The 12,246-nt window shown below is 37.3% G+C and overlaps 1 protein-coding gene across 1 annotated transcript; it reads right to left on the bottom strand.

Annotated features, from left to right (window-relative positions):
* Positions 1 to 372: 372 nt before the first annotated feature.
* Positions 373 to 10,584, bottom strand: nmbr (neuromedin B receptor; the record flags this gene model as incomplete). Its single annotated transcript, XM_079831277.1, has 3 exons — positions 373 to 756; positions 6,674 to 7,019; positions 10,196 to 10,584. 3 exons carry the CDS (start codon positions 10,582 to 10,584, stop codon positions 373 to 375), a joined length of 1,119 nt encoding a protein of 372 aa, XP_079687403.1.
* Positions 10,585 to 12,246: the final 1,662 nt, after the last annotated feature.

The following is a 12,246-nucleotide window of genomic DNA, read 5'->3' as shown; positions in this document are numbered from 1 at the left end:
ATTATGATTGAGCTGTAAAGCAAACCTGCCATTATGCAATAAAGGAAACTTTAGTCCAATCTTTTGTACAGATCTGATATTTTATACAGGCAGAAATTGTGTTTTGCTTGAGGAGAAATAGAATTAGTCTTCAGTTATCAGCAGGATATCCATTCCTTTCTCTTTGCAATAAGAATAATGTTTCAAAAATAAAGCAAATTTCATTCTGGGGCTCAAGCGATGCTGTTGGGAAAAACAAACATGCAATATTTACAAGAGTAATCCTTTTGTATTCCCTGCTTCAATAAGCGCCCATTTTCCCAGCTGGGTCACCGAACACTTCAATTGAACCTAAATGTGAGTCACCAACCCTTAAGATTTGGAAAACAGATGCTAAATGCAGACTCCTGGTTTTTGTCCATGCCCGTTGGCCACAGCAGGTGCGCTCTTCCTGATAGAGGTCATGCGGATAGCAGAAGTGCTCTGAAGGTAGCTGGTGTTGCGCTCTTGGTATTTGCGCTGCCTGCACAGCAGCTGGTTGTTGAAATGCCTTCTGAAGCTCTCGCTCAGCAGGTACAGGGCAAATGGGTTCATGCAGGAGCTGGAGAAACTCAACACTCGTGCCACAAGCGTGATGATGAGGTGTGACAGCGAAGAGTCGATCTGCCGATAGTTGAAGGAGCGGTACATGTAGAGAACGTGGTTGGGGAACCAGCACAGCGCGAAGAGGCCCACAAACACCAGAACGATCTTGGCTAGACGCTTCCTCGTTTCCGTCTCAGAAGAGAGAAGGAGAAAAGTTGACAGATAAGACCACTCAATAAAGCATGAGGTGCATTTTATATGAGGATAAGGTCAATAAAAATGCATGCAAGTTCAGCAGTACATCCTCTAGCCTGACTCTGAACCCGGTAATTGCCATTAGCTGCAAACCAGTTTGGTTCTTGCAGGTGTTCTGGTTAGCAATTCATGTTTCATTTATCGGTCAAAAGTTTAGAACCATTACGATTTTTATCCGTTTTGAAAGACGTCTTTTGTGCTCAGCAAGGGTGCATTTATTTCATAAAAAAACAGTAATATTGTAAAATATTAATACAATTTTAAAAGCTGAAATTTCAGCATCATTAATTACTCTTCAGTAGGGGTGTAACGATACCCTCATGTCATGATTTGATAAATATCCTGATACTGAACTCACAGTACGATATTATTGCGATACTCCAAAACACATGGTGAAAGGTACAATTTTTTTTTTTTATTAAAGCTTGGTACAAAATCCGCAAGAACAAAGAAGTTTGTTCGTTTTCGACAAGAACAAGAACAAAGTTCTTCACAGGAAAAGCAAGTGCCGAACCCCGCCCACTTTACATTTCTGACCAATCACACAATAGTTCTCGACACCCACAAGAAAAAAGTTCTGCTCAGATGATGTGTCGAGAACAAGCTGCGGGAACTCCCAAACCAGGGTTGCGAGAACAAAATGGCGTCATTTATATCTCGCAGCCCTGGGAGCGAGAACTTTTTTCCCTCTTCTTGCGTACAATGTAATGGCCTTAAAGCTTGGTACATACTCCGCAAGAACAAAGAAATTTGTTCTTTTTCTCGAGGTGGCAAGAACAAGAACAAAGTTCGTTCTGGCCAGGACATTCCATACTTCACGAGAAAAGCAGGTGCCGCACATTTACGTTTCTCCGCATTAACCCCGCCCACTGTAATTTTTGACCAATCACACAATAGTTCTCGGACACCCACAAGAAAAAAGTTCTGCTCAGATGATGTGTCGAGAATAAGCTGCAAGAACTCCCAAACCAGGGCTGCGAGAACAAAATTACGTCATTTTGTTCTCGCAGCCCTAGGATCAAGAACTTTTTTCTCTGTTCTTGCTAAGTATGTAATGGCCTTAAGACCTGCACTTTTGCGCCAATGACTACATTTACATGGATAGCAGTAATCTGATTTTGACCTTAATCTGAATATACAATATTCAGATTAAGGTGTTTACATGAGTTGTTTTTAGAATATTCCGTTCATGTTCCCGTTTTACATGTTATAGAATATAGAACGATTAATGGCACACGTCATTGCGTCCCATTGCCGCGCAGTCTGACGTTCTCTCCAGAATTTCACGTATCAACATACAGTTGTCTTCGTTATGGTACCATATACAGTTTTGGGTGTTTCATTTTACAAATGCAGCCAAAACTCCTACACAACGTTAATGGTGTGATTAAGGTGTGTACATGTCTATAATGCACTTCGATAATGTGACTAAATTAGGAATACTCCACGTCTTAATTCGATTTGTGTTTACTTCAAGTATGACTTTAGCCGGATTAAGGTAATTAGAAATGTTCACATGGTAGTTTCTTAATCAGAGTAAAGGCTTAATCAGGTATCGGAGTATTGTTGTCCATGTAAACGTGACACGTCACGGAGAAGCAAGTAAATTCACTTGAACAGGTTAATCCAAGTATTAAACATAACATTTCTTTATATATTTCAACCATAATGTTTTGAAAATACCGAATAAATAAATTAAACAATCTCTTTTCAGGTTCATATTTCTGATCACAAAATTTTAAATATTAATCCTAGACATAAGACATTTGGCATTATCAGGACCCACAGATATTCCCCAATTACATTATTAGTGATTGGGACACTTTTTCCTAGTCATCTCAATGGCAAAAAGTGTCCCAATCACCTGAATTCACCCCTAAACTTGAATTATTTCTCACACAGTAATTTTCATTTTGGGTGAACTATTCACAATATTGTCACTAACCACGAAACATATTGTTGCATTTTTGTATTGCGATATATTGTGACACGACGTTACACCCCTAGTCTTCAATTTCACATGGTCCTTCAGAAATAATTCTAATATGCTGATTTGGTACTCAAGAAACATTTATTATTATTATCAATGTTGAATATAGTTGTCCTGCTTACTGTGGAAACTGTGATACATATCTTTGATGAATAGAAAGTTTAAAATAAAAATCTTTTGTAAACATTATAAATATTTTACTATCACTTTTGATCCATTTAATTTGTCCTTGCTAAATAAAAGTATAAATTTATTTTATTTTCTTTAAAAAAAAAAATTTACCCAACACTTTTGAATGTTCACATGTGACACTAAAGACTGGAGTAATAATAAAACAAATAAATAAATAAATAATACATTACATTTTTAAATATATTAAAATAGAAAAGAGTTATTTTAAACTGTAATAATATTTTACAATATTACTGTTTTACTGTATTTTTTATAAAATATAGAGACTTTTATTAAATCTTATTAAAATATGTTTTAAAAAGTTAATTATTCCAAACGTTTGACTGCTACTGTTTGTTGGTTTGTGCTTTAAATTCATCTTATTCATTTAGATTGACTAAAATTAATTCATTATTAATAAATCTTCTTTTGTTTTCCACAGAATAAGGAAAGTCGTACAGGTTTGGAACAATGTGAAGGTGAGTAAATAATGTCAGCACTATCCTTCGAAGTACGTTTTTTTATTTTCTTTATTTTTTTATCAGTTGGCTCCTGAGATTCTGCAATACTGATAATGCATAATTATAATTTCCACTGTTCAATGACGTACATTCAGTGCAAGAGATTACATCCTAATAAGCTATTCATGCCATTCAGCTAAATTAATGATAGATAGATGAACAAGACTGATGTTTTGTCTCTCAAAATGCATAATTACTCATAACCAAAAGAGATAAGTCCAATGGTAAACTTCAACTAGGATGATAAACTGTATTATCAAGGGCAAGAGAGAGCAAAGCATGTTAGCTGCCTTGAAACAGCTGCTAAAAGAGAATATTAACGAGAATATCTGTCATCCTTAAGGACCCTTGGCACAATGCTTAACTGATGATTCACAGCCCAGAGAAAGATAAAGTGCCCTGTCTCAAAAAACTGTCAAGGGAGCATTTTGTGAAGAGTGTCCCTCAGTTCGGCAGAGGCACATTTTATACTTTCTCTTAAAATGTTTATGGTTTGGCTCTTGGGAAAGAAATCTTGTTTTAGATCATCATAAACGGGCCAATTCCATTTAGAACAGCTGTTACTGCAAATCGACATATAATTGTAAATAATGAGTAAGGGTTGTATGCCACATTCAATGTTCAATGTTCAATGAGTCAATGTTCACATTTCACTTCCATTCTTTGGGGTAAATCAAGAAAAAACTATACACTGTATTAATGAACCAAAACCACATAATTGTACTAGACGTGTGAAATTAATGTGGGAAAGAATAAACTTTGAACCCCAAGTGGATTTACACAAACAGAGAAAGTCAAAAATAGTTACGTTGTGCCCCGCTCTCCCCTATACCACTGTATTGACTTTTCCCAGTCAATTTTTACCTACTGTCTCAATGTGATACACAAGAGAATTCACTGTTTAGAATAGAAAAGTAGTTATTGTACATTCTTGTGTAGAATAGAAAGCAGTTTGTGTCAACAAAAAGGGGAAAAAACTTTCCATAGTGAAAAAAAACATCTTGACCAGTGTGGATCACACGACACTTTTTATTTTGGTGGCATTGGCAAACTTATTGACACAATAACTAGGTTTTGAAGGATGAATTAAATGTTTTAAGTTGCAAACATGCAATAGAGTTCTGGGCTGCATTTCCCGATAATGTTGTCTCTTAGCGCTCTACTAAGACTCTAAAGGTATAACTTAACTAAAGGTATCGCATTTTACCTTAGGAGGTTGCTTAAGGTATACCTTCTTAAGTGCGAAGTTAGCAGGTGCTGTCAGGGTCTGTTTAACTGCGTTATGTGAGAAGGCGGTGTTCTTTAGAATAGAAGCACTTCAGAAATAGTTGAAATTGAATGTATCAGGACTCGTGAGATCTTATAAATATTATCCAAATTGCAAACTAAATCCAAAAATGATATTTTATATAATTTTGAAATGATTGTGCGAACCTGCAACCTCTTATGCCCAAACGTATCATGCATCAACCTACTAACTGGCAGTATGCCTGTGCCATTTATATTATCATAATATATTTTGCCATAGTCTTCATTTACTCCACAAGCAGGGTTAATTGCCCGCATCACATTATTGGTGTAAATCACTAATTTCTGTTATTGGATGACCTACTCAATAAAGGCGCAACACATGAAACATATAATCAACAGCATAGCGGAGAAAAAAGAAAGAAAGAGGAGAGTGCCAGCAGCTGAATTTCGTGGCGCTCCATCGGATTTGTCTTGACAAAGTCAGACCAACAAGATCTAAAAGCTGCTGAATTTGCTGCCGTGGCAGACGAAATTTATATTTTGAATTGCAGCTTCTGACATGGTAGCCAGGGGACTAAAGTTTTCACGGATGAAGTGCACATAGAAATGGCTCCGCAGACGGCGCCGTCTTTGATTTAGCACAAATATTCGCTGTATCACTGCCATAGTTTGACCAAACTCCCCTCTACAATCATTCCCTTTAAATAAACTCCATAATGGTTTGCCAGCTGATGTACCTTTGGATAATATAATTTAAATGCTAACAACCATCAGTGTAATGACAATTGTATTCTTTGCAAAAAAAACACTTAAATTAGCAGAATTATGTTCGTAGGCCTATAGACTGAGATGTAAAGAACAGTGGTGGCCACTATTGGAATGAACAGTCAAGTATAGTGGTCCAGACCAACCTTACGAACAAATGACTTACACAAGGCATACTTAACTAAGATTGTTTTGGGAAACACGTATTAACGTTAAGGTACACCTTAAGAATGACGTAACGTTAAGAAGGTTTCAGGAAATCCAGCCCTGATGTTTAAACAAACAGTTGAGCTTACAGTTTAGAGAATGTTACAGTTTTTCTTAAAGGCTTTGGCACATTTTTAGAAACAGCCTTAACATTCTCTAAACAGTAAGTTAAATTGTCACCACTGTTTGTTGGAACATCAGAACTCTATTGCATGTCAGCAAAATGTAGTTACTCACCCAAAACATTTAACTCATGCTTTAAAACCTAGTTATTGTGTCAGTTAGTTGCCAAAAATGTTTTTTCACCATAGAAATATTTGTTATATACAAATTTCATGTTCTTTTTTGTTGACACTAACGGCTTTCTATACTGTACAATAATGCCAGTTTTGTCTAGTTGAATACTCTGAGTTGAATATCACAGAGCTTTTTACTGTAAAGTAAAGACAGTATAGGTAAAAACATTTACTGGGAAAAGTCAATAATGTAGAACACAAAAAGAAAAATATGTACTTTACAAATACAAATGAGAAAGTACAAATATGTACAAATAAGTACTGATGTAGCTTCTGCTGTTCAAGGTTGTGATGTTCCTCCATGTTCAAAAAAGCTATTTTCTTAAATCAATAAGAAATTCTAATCTGATGTGAACACGAAACTAATTGTTCAGAGATATGACCTTATTGTTTTTGAGAAAAACTAAAAGACTGTAAGACTGTTTCGAAAAATGTGCCAAAGTGATTGAGAAAAACTGTAACTACACTGTAAAAATATATATTTTTCAAAAAAAAAAATATTGGACCATGTTTTTACCTTTCTTTTTACTTAAAATTTGAACTTGTCAGTCAATGTGTAATGTAATTTTTTTGTATTTATCTGTTAAATTTACTAGCAAATTCTAAGTAAAAGAACCATGTGTATATTACGCTCTTCCCCTGGAAGCTCTTACCTGTCTTTTGGAGTGCTCACTAATCTCACCCGGCATATCATGAGCACTCTTGATAAGTGTTCTCGCGATGTGGTAGTAGTAAATGGAGATAATGCTCAGAGGGATGAGGAAGTAGACAAGGAATATCATAATCGAGTGAATCTTGGGATGCATCTCGTTGGAGAGTGGATACGGCACACAAGCGGTGAACGTCATGTTCTTGTCTGTTATATGAACCACCTGTGAAAAGACCGCCTCAGGGATAGCCAGCAGCACTGAGACAACCCATATAGTGATGGCCTTCAAGCAGGTCCAGAACACTGCGCTGGAGGTCTGGATGTCCATGGGATTCACAATGGCTTTGTGTCTAAGAGAAACATATGGGGAGAATTATCAGCACCCAATTTGCTGTGCATTTCATCCAGGTTGAAAATGGATGAAAGAGACAATTGCCTTGTTTATCATCAATTTATCATAGCTTGAGGGGAAACACTGTTCTTTCCTGAAGTCAGATTTGATTCTGTGCTGAGGTTGGTTATTCTACAGCCGGATGTGTGTATGCATTTGAACTGTTACATCTCAATTTTCTATTCAGTGTCATTCCATGACCGTTCCATGTTAATAAAATTACTGCTGTATGTCGTCATACAGGTATAAATGTCTCTTATTCGATAAGCTTATTATGTGACAGTTTGATTACACAGTCAAGACAGTCATAATCGGAAATTACACACTCTGTGAATTTGCATATATATAATTTAAGGGGTTAGTTCACCCAAAAATGAAAATTCTGACATTGATTATTAACCCTCATGTCCAAATCTGTAAGACCTTTGTTCATCTTCGGAACACAAATGAAGATATTTTTGATGAAATCCGAGAGATTTCTGAACCATCCATAGGCAGCAAAGCCATTGCAACTTTCAAGGCCCAGAAAGGTAAAGACATGGTTAAAATAGTCCATGTGACTACAGTGGTTTAACCTTAATATTATGAAGCGACGCAAAAAAACACAACGACTTTATTCAACAATTTCTTCTCGTCTGTGTCAGTTTCCTACACTGTTGACGTAGAAAAATAAGTACAGCGCTTCAAGGTTCTACGTCAGAACGCCGACTCACCATTGGCTGACGCTGTTCACGTGAGCACCATGAACTGGCCAATAATGAGGAGGCGTTCTGACATAGAACCTGTACTTTTTTTTTACTACGTCAACAGCGTAGGAGAATCACGTTGAAGAGAAGAGATTGTTGACTAAAGTTGTTATTTTTGTTTTGTTTTCGAGCACAGAAACTATTCTTGTTACTTCATAACATTAAGGTTGAACCACTGTAGTCGCATGGACTATTTTTGTCTATTAATGTTATATTTTTGTCTTTACTACCTTTCTGGGCCTTGAAAGTTGCAATGACTTTGCTGCCTATGGCTGGTTCATAAACCTCTCGGATTTCATCAGAAATGTCTCATTTGTATTCCAAAGATGAAAAATGTCTTACATGTTTGGGACGACATGAGTAATTAATGAAAGAATTTTCCTTTTTGGGTGAACTAACCCTTTAATTCAATTTAAAACATGGCAATACTTCCAAAGGTTGTGACAAATGATCCTTTTCAAGCCTTAAAATTTACACTGGGGCTTAGCCATATGAAGTCTAAAACTACATGGTCAAAGTCATAAATGATTCATCTAATGTTTTTCTCCCAAAAGAAAAGCTGTCCTATAGGAAATACGATATTTCCTGAGCACATCTTTCCGATATTCTGCTGCAGCTGCAAAGCCTACAAATGAAATAAAGTAAACAAAAACCAATAGAGAAAATTCATGTTGGAAAATTGGTTGCTTTTGTTCCAAGGAAATTGTCTGTTTTCTCCTATTGACAAACCGGCACGGTTTCGATCTATTCGACAGTGTCCTTAGACATTCAGCTGCAATCATCTCTAAGGTAAATGGAAATCTCATATGACAGCATCCTCGCCCTGGCATCTCTCCTCCACCAGGTTTTACTACCCCGGGCTTGCTTTTTCCTCTCTCAATGAACACAAATTGCCCTGCCTGAGGCATGGGTTAGCTGGGGAGCGCCACGATCACAGCTTGATTCCTCCCTGAGTAAACAAGTTGAACGTACAGTATGAACCGACAAACATGCAAATTAACTTCATTTTATTTCACGCATGACTGTGAATGTTGAGTGCTAATCAGAACAATCGTCTGGCTGTTTTCTGTTGCTTTTACTGTATATCACGGCAATCTAGCCAATGCACATGTGCTCCTTCCTCGGGCAGAAGCTTCTCAAATATATCATTTTAGACTTAATTCCTTTTGCCAGGAGATTCGTTATCACAAGTAGCTGTTCATTGACTACATTTCCCATCACAATTGTCGTTTTGGGGAACGGAACTCTTAATGCAGCCTACAAATCAATAGCAATAAATGAGCACTGCTTGGACCCCAGGGTGGTGGCATAATCACTGTGGCACAAATGAACTTTCAGGTGCTCCAAACAACAAACAGACACAGCAACAAATCGAGCTAGGAAAAGTCATCACCTTTAGCTTGGGCCCCTAAAGCACCAAGACAAAAATGAAGGGTAAGTCAGAGTGAAACAGAGAGGACATTTGTCTTCTTCACCACAGATCCTCAGCCACATTTGTAATGCTCTTTCACAGACTAATGCCCTAATGCAGCCAGAAATGAGCTTGTCAATTATTAAAACAGTTATATTAAGTTGTCATCATTTAGGATTTGAAGCAATGCAATATCGTAATGAGAACATTGAATTCTGAAGATACTCCTTTCAGTTAAAGTTCATGTGGAGGAATAGGCCTATTTGTGAATTATGCAGGTTTTTTGAATGGAAAATCATTTTTACTAAGCTTTATCCCAAACCCACCTCTTTCGGCTGTAATGATGTCTCTGTTATCAACGGCAGCCGTGGTCCAATTTGGTTATGAAAATGATGCTTTCTATAATAAAATCCACTGCGGTGTGAGTAAATCAGAATAATAATGTCTGGGGTAGCCTGTACAGATGACTTTCAGGCTTCAAAACAATATTTATGCGTACTGAAAGTAAGAAAACAAACTGCCTAATAAATCTTTCATTATCTGTCCAAATCTGTGCTCTGAGCGCACCCAACCCCATCACTCTGTGTAATGTCACAGAAATGAACTGCATATTTTTGTTGTTGAGAAATATATCTGAGTCATGAATCAAATGTAATACAGAATCCCTTCAGGCTGTTTGCCAAATGGTATATGATATCTACAGCATCAAAATTAATTCCTCTGTAAATCACTGTAGTTTGCATTTGCTCTCAGCTGCAGATGCTTAATGAGGAATTATATACTGCTTAATGAGCTATAATGTATTGAAAACTACGGACTTGATATATTGTAGTGCGTGTGTTACAATACATCAAGTCTGTAGTTATCATGTTGTTTATTGCTCATTTCTCGTGTTTGTTTCAGTGTTTAAACATTGTCATCATCTTCTGTAGTGAATGTGCCAGTGACTGCAGTTCATTCAGGATTTTTCCCCCTTACCTGTCTGCGCTCAGTGCCGTGAGAGTAAACACGGAGACTCCGACCGAGGTGAGCTGTATCACCGGGATCATCTTACAAGCCACCGTTCCAAAAATCCACTCTTCATAGAAATACCTAAACGCGTCCACTGGTACGCAAGTGACCAAAAGCAAAAGATCTCCCACAGCCAAGCTGGAGATGAAAATGTTTGGTACACTTCGCATTGCGCTGGTAGTGATGAATATTTTCACAAGAGTGATGTTGCCCAGTAAACCAACCGTTATGATAAGTATATAGACCGACGGGATAACGCATCGAATGATGAAATGCACCGTTTCCCCTCCATCTGATGTCCAGTCATCTGTGAAGTTATCGTAGGCTGAGGTATCCTCAGAAAAAGTGTGATCCATATTTCGGTTAAGTGGTTAGAAAGCAAAGGAGTTAAAATTAATAAATGGCTGTAAAAAGTTGCCCTGCTTGGGGAGAGATGCTGTCCGTCAAACTTAGTGCTGAAATGAGCGATGTCTTGAGCCGCGTCCCTAAAAGTTGACTGGCTTCTTTGACAGGCGGGAACAAGTAAAGGGGGAGCCTATGGCAAACCAACTTAACATTTAATCCTTTAAACTAACTATCATGTATTGGTGCTATTAATAGCCTTCCTATTTCAGACTACTAGTAAAAAATCCAATATAGTCGTTTTCAATTTCTCATGTAACTCTTTGATTTATAGTTATATTTTTAGAAAACTTTAATATAACTGTACATTATAGACAAAATGAACTCAATTATTTTGGTATGTTAAACTCAAACCGTCAAGTAAATAATATTCAGAGATTTTATTAAGTTAATAAAGTTAAATATTATTGTGATTTTTACTAAGCCACTGAATTATTTTTTACTATAGTATTAATTTATTCTTTGCCACTAGTCATCACTATGATACACTTCCTTCTTGTGTATATTCGAGTTGAGTCTGGTAACTATTCCAGGTTTACTATTAACTCTTGGATTCATTAGAAAACTAATGGAAACAGGCTATTATTAATGGAATTAAAGGGGTGCGGTTCTAAAAAGAACATTATTTTGTGTATTTGGTTTAATGTTTACGTGGTTTTAGGTTAAAAAAAAAAAGTCATTATTTTACACCGTCCGTCCTTCGGATGAGACGTTAAACCGAGGTCCTGACTCTCTGTGGTCATTAAAAATCCCAGGATGTCCTTCGATAAAGAGTAGAGGTGTAACCCCGGCATCCTGGCCAAATTTGCCCATTGGCCCCTCTCCATCATGGCCTCCTAATCATCCCCATATACAGATTGGCTTCATCACTCTGTCTCCTCTCCACCAATCAGCTGGTGTGTGGTGGGCGTTCTGGCGCAATATGGCTGCCGTCGCATCATCCAGGTGGATGCTGCACATTGGTGGTGGTTGAGGAGAATCCCCCTTCTATATGTAAAAGCGCTTTGAGTGCCTAGAAAAGCGCTATATAAATGTAACAAATTATTAATTATTATTATTACACATACCGTATATTATTGTTGCTCCTCTATGCCCTGCCTTGGCAATCCAATGCATTGTGATTGGCCCGAATACCTTAAGCGTGACGGAAATGTCACGCACTTACCTTATTTGGAACATCAGCTCCCCAGGCAAAATTGACAGGTGATAATATCGGTACTATTATCAATTCGTGCCCGGATCTGATCCGGAAAAAAAGGACCAAGCTGATCAATCAAATTTGCCAGAGCGACTGGACCAGAACATATCATATTGGTAAGTTTGCATTTGTGGTTGTAGAAACGACAAACAAGCACTACTCTATACTGCTCAAAACTCACGTTTGAATAGTCAGTAGCAAATTCTTCAAAAATGAAAACATAGGGTAATTTTAGGGTGATTGGGACACTTTTTCAAAATCAACTCAATGACAAAAAGTGTCCCAATCGCCCTGAATTCACCGTACTTACTGTATCTGTGAGTCAGAAGCGCCAGACTGTAGGCCTACTTGCAAAGATGGAATTGCCCCACTTTTTAGAATCAGCCTTTGTGCACAGACGGCCTTGTACTCTCCCAGG

The sequence above is a fragment of the Gobio gobio genome (assembly GCF_949357685.1).
Source record: "Gobio gobio genome assembly, chromosome: 12".
NCBI lineage: Eukaryota > Metazoa > Chordata > Actinopteri > Cypriniformes > Gobionidae > Gobio > Gobio gobio.
This window is presented reverse-complemented; position numbering and strand designations above follow the sequence as displayed.